At 42.1% G+C, this 13,511-nt stretch overlaps 1 protein-coding gene and 1 pseudogene across 1 annotated transcript; one reads left to right on the top strand and one right to left on the bottom strand.

Annotated features, from left to right (window-relative positions):
• The first annotated feature begins 10,441 nt into the window (after positions 1-10,441).
• Positions 10,442-11,553, top strand: LOC145968115 (uncharacterized). The gene has a single exon (XM_083093363.1). It carries the CDS (start codon positions 10,442-10,444, stop codon positions 11,015-11,017), a length of 576 nt encoding a protein of 191 aa, XP_082949489.1. The 3' UTR covers positions 11,018-11,553.
• On the bottom strand, positions 10,707-13,069 carry LOC145969491 (large subunit ribosomal RNA; annotated as a pseudogene).
• Between the last annotated feature and the right edge of the window lie 442 nt (positions 13,070-13,511).

Genomic DNA, 13,511 nt, shown 5'->3' with positions numbered 1-13,511 from the left:
TCGGCGAGGCAGGGCTATGGTGCGCCGGAGGGTGGAATGGCCACCCCAATAGTTAAGGTTCGTCTCCAGGCGTAGCCGGCGCTCCGCCACGAATTACCTATTTGTTCAAATTTCGGTGCTGCATTTGCTAGCACTATTTCCTCTACCTCGCAAGGACGAGGTCTGAAGTTGCCATACTAGGGCATGGCCTACCATACGAGGCGCATACCAGCGGATGTGCAACATTTCGAGTTCTAAAACATTTTGTCTCTACATAGTCTTACGACCTTTGAGGCCGGCTATTGATAAGCCCGCCTCGTAGAGCAACAATACGTCGCTACTACTACCCCATTGCACTTACCGAAATATTCACTGTTTAAATCAGCTTTCTGGGGATAGTTGGAGTACCATTACCCACGTAGAATATTTTCCCTATTTGTACGGTCAGTTCACGCGTGGAAAAACGGCCGGCAGTTTCCCACCGGCGCCCAGTTTCCAGCTGACCGACCGTACGAGACACTTATTAGCTTCGCCTATTGGCTACTAGAGCTCCCTCACCACGCCAAGGTCATGTGCCCCACGAGGGAGAGTAGATAGGGACATACATACATATTTTAAAGACTCGTCAACTGCGGCACTCGAGCTGGTAACTCATCTCCGCCTTAATTCATAAAGATTTGCATTCAATAATATTATTTATTCCTTAACTTTCTATTCATTTTGTTTATACTCATATTCAAAAACACAATTTAATTTTAATTTTAATCTCAACCTTGTCTTAGCCTTTAGCCAGCAGCGACCTACTGGCGCTGTTTGTTGCCCGTCCCTGACCACGAGGAGGTAGGCTTCTACTGTCAACGTATGCTATATACTCTTACTCTATTTACATTTATAAATTTCCAAATTAATATAATTTACTCAGACAAAAACTGTATTTAACCTATTAATAATTAATTAATTTATATACAAATTTAATAATTTCTCTTAATGTAGACCAATTTACAAAAGTACAGGAATATGTTCAAAAGAAACAAAAACAAAACAAAGACAAAAAGGCAGAATTAACGCCAAAAATTTTCAGTGCCAAGCAGACAAATGAATAAACATTACAAAAAGGTCCATGACGATACATACAAAAAACACCAAAGACAGGAGACCAAACTTCGCAAATATATTTCTCTGCCAGTTTAGGAGTTCCTAATTTTGAAAAGCTCATTCGTAAACCTAGTAAACTGATAAAATTCCATTTTATCTTCTATCAACATATGTAAGCTAAATATATTACATCTATTTTTGATCCTGTCATACCTTAAAGATTCATATCCAGGGCACTCAAATATCATGTGATCAATATCTTCTTCCTTTTCATTACAGACAGGGCAATCAGGTGTTAATGATGCACCTCTATTATATAAGGTACCATTTATTGAACCATAGCCAGTAAGGATTTGTACTGTTCTAAAGTCTGGCTTGAACCACTTATTATCTATAACGAAAGACACATCAGGTATAAATTTAAATAAAGTCCTACCATGAATATTTACATTCCATGCTCTCTGCCAATGCTGATTTATAGCTATTTCAATAATCTTCTTTTCTTTTCGAAAGTCAAGTATAAAATCAGGATCATCATCTGGCACAAAGGTATATTCGTTCCACTTGACATACTCTTTTTTCCTAACCTTGTAAATGATAAACTTTTGTGTTACATACAGATTCAGAGGCAAAGCCCCAGCAACAACTTGCAACGCCGCAGTAGAGGTAGTCCTGCAGGCTCTAGTTAACATCAATAACAAAACTCTCTGTATGCTATTTAACTGCCTTATAATATATTGCTTATCAACTTTGTCATGCCATGCAACCGAGCCATATGTAATTATAGGTAAGAAAAGGCTCTTATAAAAAATCTCAATAGTCCTTCTCTTGAGACCCCAATCCTCTTTCACTATTCTTCGAATCATGCCTGCCAATTTGATTACTTTTTCTCTAGTAGCTTTCATGTGCGGAACAAAATTCAATCTAGTGTCCAAGGTGACACCCAGATATTTGTACGATTCGACAAATTGTATATTCCTGCTGTCTATCTTGACGATTGGATACCTTCCCTTGCTCATACTGCCTTTAGCTAGCATCGCTTTAGTTTTATCTACTGCAATCTTTAACTTATGATTCCTACACCAAGTCAAAATTAGCTCTATTGCAGCGTAACTTTTCGTTTCTATATCTTTTCTACTCTGTCCATTTATAATGACCATCAAGTCATCAGCATATGCAATTGTATAAATATTATTTCTTTCTAACTTTTCCATTTCATTTAATAATACAGCCATACACCAATTCCACGCAAGAGGTCCCAAAATTGAGCCCTGGGGACAGCCCTTCTCCATAGCTTTTTCAATTTTATCATATCTAGATGCCATAGACATAATCCGATTTTTAAAATAGTGCTTAATTATGCAGAATAGATTATTAGAACAATCAGCTTCGATTAATCTAAGCAGGATAGCAGGCCACCAAAGATTATCAAAGGCTCCAGCAATATCAATAAAAATAGCAACAACATATTTAGAATCACTACATTTAATTATTTGCATAGCATGATAGAGAGCATCCTCTGTAGAACTATTCTTCTTAAAACCATACTGCAATCGACTTACTAATTGTCTGTCCATGTATGTACATTGTATTCTTAGAGCAATAATTCTCTCATAAACTTTTCCTAATACGGATAGAAGCGCGATTGGCCTGTATGAGCCAACATCAGATGGATCTTTTTGCTCATTTTTTAAGATTGCCTTGATTTTAGCCATCTTCCACTCATCCGGAAAAGTTGCATTTCTAAAGCAATTATTAAGCAAATTTAGATAGATCTCATTATCAAATTTCCAAACCGCCTTAATTATTTCTGGATTAAAGTTATCCGGACCTGCAGCTTTCTTACTTTTAGTCAATTTGATTGCTTGGCCAATTTCCTCAGCAGTAATATCCGGCTCGACATTAAAATTTAAGTATCCCTCTACTTTATTTATTACATCCATGTCCTCATCACTAAATGTTTCCTTATCAATAGTCGGAACAATTTTGTCCATCAACTTAAGCACCGAGTCTCTCCACGACCAGGCAGAGTCATTACCTTTCCCTATCATGTAAAAATAATTGTTATTTATTAACCGATTTCTTGTTAGTTTGTATACAATACCCCAGGGATCTGAATTTCCTATTTCCTTTACAAAGTCTTGCCAAGATCGCTTTTTATTTAGTCTGACTCTAGCTACATATTCATTTTTGAACTTTTTAAATTTTTCCTTAGCACAATCTAATTCAACCTGATTCAAAACATTCAATTTACGAAGATACTGAAAATACCTCTTGGATTTCATCACATTCTTCCTAAGTTCAGTCAATTCTCGACTCCACCATGGCACTGACCTAATCATCTTCTTCTTAAATTTTATTGTTTTATTACAGACCAAATACAATTTCCTGGACAAAAGCTGCACTGCCTGATCTGGATGCTCATCTCTCAACTGTTTTTTAACCTGCGGTGTAAAATGTTCCTTCAATAGAAGAGCAAATGTATCCCAATCAGCTTTCTTTGTATTATAATACTTTTCTTCATTTATAACGATTCTACGAGTATTAGTCTCGCCAGCTATATTAAAGAAAATCGCGTTATGATCGCTAACAGTATAATCTGAGACTACTTTCCAGCTAACTATATTTTTCGTTACATTTGAGGAAACTAGGGTAACATCAATATTTGATTCTCCATTTAAAGAGCAAAAAGTTGCCGGATTATTCGGCTTATTAACCACAATCAAATTTTTAGCTAAAATAAATTCATCTATCTTTTCTCCTCTCTCATCAATCCCACTTGAGAACCACGTAGGCGAGTTGGCATTTACATCAGCACAAATTATAATCTTTTTATTTTTAGCTTGAATATTATTTAAGATCTTATCAATTACATTTAAGTAAGGATCTATCTCATGCGAAAATTGAAAGTATGCTGAAATAAGAAAAAACTCGTCATTAGATGAGAGCGCAGACTACGTGCGCAGACTACGTGATTGCAATTATCGATAACCAACTGCGTGACATCGTAACTAGAATTTAACACAATTATTGCCGCCTGAGGGGCCCCTGCCTTGGGCTGTATAATTCTTGCGTTGCCAGAGGAGTATCCTTTAACTATGCCTCTATATGAATACGGCTCTTGTAACATTAAAACATCAACATCCTGCTTCAAATTAGCTCTAACATCAGCCGCAACAGAGCTAGATCTTTGTGAATTCAATTGAAGGATTTTTAGTCCCATCGTATCTTTTTATAATATAGATCCAGTTGTCTTTTATATTCAGGACACTTGGTGTCTTTTATAGAGTGATTAATATCTTTCCTCCTTGCTCTCTTGCAATTTATGCAAGTTGCATTATCTTTTTTGGGGCAATCCTTCTTAAGATGTCCTTCATCTCCACATTTTTCGCAAATTTGATTAGTAGTCATACAATTTTTAGCTGCGTGCCCGTAATTAAAACATTTGAAACACCTAGTAATGTTAACAAATTGTTTGATTCTGTGAGATAGGAAATTAATATAAATTCTTCCTTTTGCTATCAAGACTTTATAAATCTCTATAGGGACTTCTAGAATCCAATTTATTTTATCTTTATTTTTAGTTGCAATATTAAAGCGGAAAACAATCTGATCCTTTATTTTCTCCTTATCTATTGATAAATTATTTAAATTCTTAGACCACAGCTGTTCTATTATATCACTCTTAGCTAAGCTTTTATCTACATCATAAATAATTATGGTAGGACCAAATTTTTTAGGATTCTCCGCTCTAAGGCCAATCTCCTGCCAATTAACTTTTTTAACTAGCTGTATATCTTTTTCACTATCTAATTCAACGACTATTCCTTTATTCCTCATTCTACGTAAATTTTTAACTTTAATATCATTTTTATGCTTATAAAGTAATTTACACATATTATCTTTAATCTCATCATTATTACGAGGATCTTCTTCTTTTCTGGCTTAATGAGAACCACTGCAGGCAGGGGTCCGCTTGGAGGAGGCGGGTTCAAGAAGAGAGAGGAAGCAGCTCTAGTAGCCTCCGCATAGGTGGATGGAGCCCTAGAAGCAAGATACGTCGATTTTGTCACTACAGTCTGCTTTTTCTCATAATTTTCTTTCTCTTCTAATCTTCCTTTCAACTTTTGATTTTCAAACTCAGATGCTATCAGCCTATTTTCTAGTTCTGACCACCTAGACATTATAAACTTTATATAGCTGTTCTATTAATTTTATTAGAGTCTTTATAAAGAAACTCCTCCAATTCGCTTCTAAGAGCCTTAACTCCATCATAATTATTCTCCATGGGAAGGAGGTCATTAGTAGGATCTTCATCCGCTAATCTAGTTCTTTTAGTACCTCGACTGTTTGAACTAGATGTCGAGTCATTTCTTGATCTACAAGGCTGGGATAATTTAATCTCCTCACAATTTTTATTAAACTCCAACGCGTCGCTTTCTCATACTGTGTGTTTTTCGTTTTCAATATCCATGTGTATCCCACGAGTATGGTTGGATAGACAGTCCGCCCAGGTAGAGCCCCCAATGCCTGGGTAAGGCGACTTAAATACAGCTAAAGTTGCGCCAGGTTCTTTAGCGGGATCGTTCGCGACCGCGTAGTTTTCCATCTTCGCGGCCATACATCCATCGGCACGATGCCTTCCACCTTGGATTAAGACGTTGACGCACACTTTGTCTGGTTCTTCACTTCTAATCTGTCTGGCAAGGTTGAACTTACCGGGAGTCAAGCTCCCGCCAGCATAGCTTAGAGGATCATCAGAGCGCGCAAGCTCCCACACCCCGTCAAGGTGGTGCGTCACGTGGGAGAGTAGATAGGGACAGTGGGAATCTCGTTAATCCATTCATGCGCGTCACTAATTAGATGACGAGGCATTTGGCTACGTCCTATATTACTACTTATGTTGCAATATTCTTCCAGGGTTTTGCCCCCCTGTAGGGTTTTAAACTTAACACTTATTACTACTCAACATATTTGTCCATATCTTTTCTACTCAAATTGTATAACAATTGCTTTCCGAGGTTTACCCTCATCGTTAGGAATTTAACAATTGATCTTAGAATCCACCTCCAAGGGATCTGCCATACGGGCTCCTATACAACTCTATATAGCTGGCAGGTACTATTTGGATCTCTCCAGCTTAATCAATTTACTAAAACCAATAACATCAATATTTAAAACAAAAAGAACTTAAATGATAAAATTCATAGAATGCAAATAAATTAATTGTACTATTATATGTACATATATAAAACACCACTAAACATACAAATAATATTCAGTTTCTGCAAATAGAATATATAAATAATATTTTAATTTGTATTAAGTATATGTATCTTGTTAAATTTATTAAGTATATCTTGTTAAATTATCCTATCATAGTCTATAAAAGCATTCGCAATTTCCAATGAGGAGCGCAAAGCTATCATTGATATTGTTACCATTTCTTGCTTATTAAATCTTAGCTTTTTCAAATTTGCACGCGTCTTAGCCGGAATTGCTCCGCGACTTCCTACCACTATTGGTAGCACTTCCGCCGATGAGCAACCAATCTTCGATTTTATATATTCTGCCGTTTCTTTATATTTATTTTCTTTTTCTCTAAACGCGTCTCTCAGATTGCTTCGATCTTCGTATCGGACTGTTACGTCTACTACTATAAGCTTTTCCTGGTCTTTAATCACCAGATCAGGCTTTTTCATCTCACTGTTTACGCGCACTGTCGGCTCTTTGAATACTGTGCAATTTTTAACTAATTTTTCCGCTAAGAAATTTTTTATCTCGTCATGTCTTCTGATGCGCTGAGGTTTGGTATGTGTGCAGATTCCCAATATATGTCCCAGCGTTTCTAATTCTGCATTGCACCGTCTACATTGCGTACTTATTTGTTGATTAGCTCGTCTGAGCGCAATTCGCGTACCAAATGTATTTGTTCTTAACCTTAGTGCATCAAGAAACCTGGATGGTCTTAGCAACGCTGGGTTATATAGCCAGGCATTTCCAATTAGATCTTTACTAAAATCTGCCACTCCTTGCCCTTGTGACTTTAATTGACTCCATCTTTCAGTTTCCTGTCTTTTGAATTTTACTCGTGCACTTTCCACCTCCTCTAAGGTTGCGGGCCATCGTATTCCAATTGATGTCGCATATCTTACATAATCGTCCATCGAGTTCTCTCATCGCCTCTTTTAATGCTACATCATTTGATTCCAACATTTTGATAGCGCTTCTAATAGCAGCCAGCTTAACTATATTTTCTATACGAGGTATTCCTAATCCGCCATAGCTCTTAGCCGTATATAGAACACCATCCGTAGTAGATCGATGCAAGTGTAGGATCTGTTTAATTGCCCGCCTGACCTCATCATCTATATATTCAAGCATCCAAATTGGCGGTGGGTTTGCAACTAAGCCGTGGATAAATTTGGGCAATAAATAAATCCTAATCAAATCTATTTTCTGATGGGGTTTCAATTTCATCCTCTTAATAGTATTAATTGCTTTAGTGATAGTTGGAATATCCGCTCCTTTTAGAAACCCTTTCCATGGTGTTACTCTAGCTCCCAAATAAGCGATTATTTCCTCCGGCTTACAACATGGTATTAATCCATCTCGAGTTTGGATTTGTGGATCCTTAAGATACCAAGTCTTGTCTTTAGTCTTTATCTCAAATGTTGAGCACTTTTCTACAGAGAGACTCATACCTAGGCTGTTCAGATATGTATCCAATATTCTTAGTTGCGTTTGTGCCATTTCCTTATCTTTCCCTATTAATATCATATCGTCTGCGAATGCTAGTACCGTTACATTTTCTTCTTGAATCTTTATTCCTGCTGTGTTTCTTTCAAGCTCTTCTATGTTAGGATCTAATACTAAATTAAACAAGAGAGGTGATAAGGGGTCTCCTTGCTTGACTCCTCTCTTTAACTCTACCTCTACTTCTTGTTCCCCTCTGGCACGTATGATAGTCTTACAGTCTTCATACATTTTCCTAATGAATTCTGCTACAGGAGTAGGAACACCTTTTCTTAGTATACAACTTTTAAGCATAGAATGCGGGATTGTATCAAAGGCTTTTGAAATATCTACTACTGTCACAATTCCTCCCGCAAATGCCTTCATGCGAGCAAGAGCTCCCGCAAGAAGATTTATATTTGCTTTACATCCATCCTCTGCAGTGAAGCCTTTCTGTCTGCTCGATTGTGTGACAAACGTTCTTAACCTTGCGTCTAAGATGCCCGAAAATATTCGGCCTATAATTGAGCCTATTGTAATTGGTCGCAGATTGCGAACATCTGCGCAGTCCTTACCAGTTTTGGGTATCAACGTGGTTCTATTTTTCCTCCATTCCAAAGGATAGTATTCAAAAGCAAGGAGGAGATTATATAATTTTGCTATGATCACTAATGCACCTGCTTTCCTAAGATGCGCTTTCCTAATCCCATCTATACCGGCAGCCGTATCAGCTTTAATCCTCTTCATTCTATTTACAACTTCCTGCACTGTAATCGGTGCAAATATACTTTTAATATCGGCATATTCTCTTTCTACTTCTGGCAGCGTCATTTCGGAAGCCTTGTTACCCCATAAGGCAGTATATAAGTTCTTAATTTCTTCCGCAGTAGGCGGGTCGAATTTTTGGAGAGATATACCTTCCCCACTTATAGCTACATCTATTAACTTTTGCGGGCATTTGTTATATAACTCTTGACATCTAGCATAATTATATTTCGCTCTACGATTATGATTAAATTGATTTTTATTTTTATTTCTAGTTTTAAGTCTTTTAGCCTTTTCCTGTATATATTCATTATTATTATTATTTATATTTGTTTTGCTATTTCCTGTTTTATTTTCAATTTCCTTTTCTTTAGTTAAAATTATTTTTAATATACTTATTATTTCTTCTAAGTGTTCCTTTTCTGTAGCCTTATTTAATCTATCATCTATTTCTTTAAAATCTTCATTTTCACATTTCATTTGTATTATCGCACTTTTAAGATTCACTCTCCATTCTTCATCAGCTTCTATCTCTGCATGTATATATGTATCGCTTACTTCTGCAACCATATTTAACGTGTCTCTCGTATCGAGATTTCCACTTGGTACTTCTGGTACCTCTTCCACGTGCACTTCTCGATCTACGGCTTTAATTAGAGTGCGCCTTTTGTCGCTAATTTGCTTAAGAGTTTTACCAGGCAAGAACTCTTGGATTCTAACATTCGGATACTTTTTATGCTTAAATCGATCGTTTAACTCCTGGAGCTTAGCAACTTCTTCTTCTGTCCAGATTGACAGGGCTCTGCCAGGCTTTCCACCCGGACGTTCAGCCGCTTCTTTCCTTTTACGGTTTCTTACTTCAGGATGTTTATGTCGTTCGTGCATTGACAAACCCACAGCTGTGTCGAATGAATCCGAAAACATTGCGCATTTATACTCCTTTATCTCCACAGCTCTACCTTTGCATTTTGGAAGATGGCACTGTACTCCATGCAGGCGGCAGAACGATTTACCGCACCTCCGACATTTCCATAGAGCTTTAACTCGAGGATGTTGTTCTTCCAGATGATCTGCCAAGCTCCGAACATTTAAGAACTCCAGTGCATTACCTAGATTTGCGCAAATCCTACAGCGAATCGTTGCCTGAATGAGGGGGGCTGTAATTTCATAATCCAAATCATTAACCTGAATCATGCCAAAGTCATCATTAGTGGTCTCCTGGTCCATAGCGGATTCTTCCGCCACAGGAGTCCTGAGACCGAAGGCTCCTGTGTCCGAGGCTTCATCTTCTTCACGTATCATTTAATCATAATTATTAATATCTAAGTAGACAAATCCATTTCAAATTCATATTCATTACCTAAAACATGCCAAGACATTACCAAGCCAATATAAGGACTAAGTCCCTAGATAACACAAACTTCCTCAAACAATACTCATTTTTTCCTGGAATTAATCCAGTGCAAGCCAATGTCATATTCAACTATGCTCGCTACACAATGGCTAGTATATTCTGCTCGTTATTCGGCAGAAATGCGAGAATAGGGTGTCGATGGTCACGTTGCCGTTGCAAATGCAACGTTACCAGCGGGCACCACGAGGAGGTGGACCATCGACGGGCAACGTAGAGGCTATAAGTTGCGCGTTTCGTTGCCCAGTAACCATGACTCTTTCAAGAGTCTCTCCTTAAGAGAGTCATAGTTACTCCCGCCGTTTACCCGCGCTTGCTTGAATTTCTTCACGTTGACATTCAGAGCACTGGGCAGAAATCACATTGCGTCAACACTCGCGAGGGCAATCGCAATGCTTTGTTTTAATTAGACAGTCGGATTCCCCTAGTCCGTGCCAGTTCTGAGCTGAGCGTTGAATGGCGGCCGAAGAGGACGACCACGACGGCTCGCGCCGCCACGGAAGCCTCGCAGCAAGGAAGATCCGCGGGAGGCCAAGGCACGGGACCGAGCTCGGATCCCGGGACCGGCGCGAGAACGCCGACCGTTCACCTCGCCCAGGCCCGGCACGTCAGCCAGACCCGCTTCCCGACCAAGCCCGACACGCCCCGCTCCTCAGAGCCAATCCTTATTCCGAAGTTACGGATCCAATTTGCCGACATCCCTTACCTACATTATTCTATCGACTAGAGGCTCTTTACCTTGGAGACCTGCTGCGGATATGGGTACGAACCGGCGCGACATCTCCACGTGGCCCTCTCCTGGATTTTCAAGGTCCGAGGGGAAGATCCGGACACCGCCGCAACTGCGGTGCTCTTCGCGTTCCAAACCCTATCTCCCTGCTAGAGGTTTCCAGGGAACTCGAACGCTTATACAGAAAAGAAAACTCTTCCCGGATCTCCCGACGGCGTCTCCAGGTCATTTTGGGTTACCCCGACGAACACTCTTACGAGGGCCCGAATTGTATGCGGTTCCGCTGCCGGGTTCCGGAATAGGAACCGGATTCCCTTTCGCCCGACGGGCGTGTGTCATTATATACATATTATAATCTTTCGTTTTCGACACTCGAGTATATTGTACGCCGTCATTGACATAGGATTTCTCCTAGGGCTTAGGATCGACTGACTCGTGTGCAACGGCTGTTCACACGAAACCCTTCTCCACGTCAGTCCTCCAGGGCCTCGCTGGAGTATTTGCTACTACCACCAAGATCTGCACCGACGGCGGCTCCAGGCAGGCTCACGCCCAGACCCTTCTGCGCTCACCGTCGCGACCCTCCTACTCGTCAGGGCTTCGTGACGACTCGAGGGAGACGATTGCCTCGCGAGAGAGCCGCAAACGCGGTCCGACGCGCGCAACGCTCCCGTCGCCGCCCCACTTGCCGCTGACGGCAGAGTATAGGCTCGACGCTTCAGCGCCATCCATTTTCAGGGCTAGTTGCTTCGGCAGGTGAGTTGTTACACACTCCTTAGCGGATTCCGACTTCCATGGCCACCGTCCTGCTGTCTTAAGCAACCAACGCCTTTCATGGTGTCCCATGAGCGTCGAGTTGGACGCCTTAACTCTGCGTTTGGTTCATCCCACAGCGCCAGTTCTGCTTACCAAAAATGGCCCACTTGGCACTCTGATCCGAGATGCTCGTGGCTTCATAATTCAAGAAAGCCAGAGATCTCACCCATTTAAAGTTTGAGAATAGGTTGAGGTCGTTTCGGCCCCAAGGCCTCTAATCATTCGCTTTACCAGATGAGACTCGCGCGCGTTCCGTGCGGAACGGCCGAGTGCCAGCTATCCTGAGGGAAACTTCGGAGGGAACCAGCTACTAGATGGTTCGATTAGTCTTTCGCCCCTATACCCAGTTCCGACGATCGATTTGCACGTCAGAATCGCTACGGACCTCCATCAGGGTTTCCCCTGACTTCGTCCTGACCAGGCATAGTTCACCATCTTTCGGGTCCCAACGTGTACGCTCTGGGTGCGCCTCTTCTCGCGTTGAGAACGAGACGCCCCGGGAGTGCGAGGCCGCATCGCGACGCGGCCCATCCTCCCTCGGTCGACGGCCAGGGCCGACCTTCACTTTCATTACGCCTTTAGGTCTCGCGACAAGTCCCAATGACTCGCGTACATGTTAGACTCCTTGGTCCGTGTTTCAAGACGGGTCCTAAGAGTACCCAAAGCAGTAGCGTCGCCGACCGGTATCCGTCCCCCGTGAGAGAGACGTTCGCAGGCCTGTCGAAGGTGATCCGTACTTTAACCAACAGCGGGCCAGGACCGGGGACGGCGCAAAGTCCGTAACCTCCGAGTACCGTGGCGCGCGCTTGCGACGGCCTCGACGCACCGTGTAGAAGTGCGGCCTGATACCTTGCGCGTACCGCCGAGCAGCCGGCCGGGCGACCGAGGGTTTGTCGCGTGCCGTTTTACCGGCGACGCGACAGTCACCGCACCCGGGCCGTAGACCGACACCCAGCGGGTCGCGACGTTCTACTTGGGGAGAAGTGCACGACGACGACAGCCGGACATCGGCGCACGGTAGCGTGCCCGCGCGCGAGCCGCGAGGACTCCGCGGGACATCGCCCACCGACGCGAAGCCAGCGCCGCTGACGATGAATCTCCCCGTTCGATCTTTTGGGTTTCTTAGGTTTACCCCTGAACGGTTTCACGTACTCTTGAACTCTCTCTTCAAAGTTCTTTTCAACTTTCCCTCACGGTACTTGTTCGCTATCGGTCTCGTGGTCGTATTTAGCCTTAGATGGAGTTTACCACCCACTTAGAGCTGCACTCTCAAGCAACCCGACTCTAAGGAGAGATCCTCCCGAGACGCGCACCGGTCGCTACGGGCCTGGCACCCTCTACGGGTAAGTGGCCCCATTCAAGATGGACTTGGACGCGACGCGACGCCTCGGGATAAGCGGATCCTCCCAAACACCACATTTCCCTGCGGCGGAACCGCGGGATTCGGTGCTGGGCTCTTTCCTGTTCGCTCGCCGCTACTGAGGAAATCCTAGTTAGTTTCTTTTCCTCCGCTTAATAATATGCTTAAATTCAGCGGGTAATCTCGCCTGCTCTGAGGTCGTCAGAGTTTTGTAGAGAAACTCTCTACAAAGTGATATAGAGAGATAGAGGGAGTGTGCGGTGGTGGAGTTATTGCGCTAAGTAGTATCATTATTGTTTGTTAACTACTACTATTGTTAGCGGTAACGCACCGACCGATATTGCGCGCGCGGCACAATCTAGTCTTGTTTCGCGGGGACGCGAGAGAGGAGATAGATATATTATAATATCGTTTTGCGCTTCTTTTCTTCCGTCCCTCTAACTTCCACGATTATAATAACACGGCGCGGCGTAATTATGATGCGCGCGCGCGCGTGTATATATATAACGGGCGCGGTATGGAATCGATTCGACGAGTACACGACGACGCGTGCCGGTCACAATCTTCGTTCGAAAATTTCGTGGACTCGGACACGCGGTCGGCTCGCGATTCATCCGCTT

The sequence above is a fragment of the Camponotus vicinus genome, unplaced genomic scaffold, assembly GCF_025532165.1.
Source record: "Camponotus vicinus isolate PSW18456_S1 unplaced genomic scaffold, iyCamVici1.0 SCAF_3, whole genome shotgun sequence".
Lineage (NCBI taxonomy): Eukaryota > Metazoa > Arthropoda > Insecta > Hymenoptera > Formicidae > Camponotus > Camponotus vicinus.
This window is presented reverse-complemented; position numbering and strand designations above follow the sequence as displayed.

Excerpts from the sequence above, each read along its gene's own strand:
- LOC145968115 (XM_083093363.1), top strand. The coding sequence starts at position 10,442 with ATGGCGGCCGAAGAGGACGACCACGACGGCTCGCGCCGCCACGGAAGC.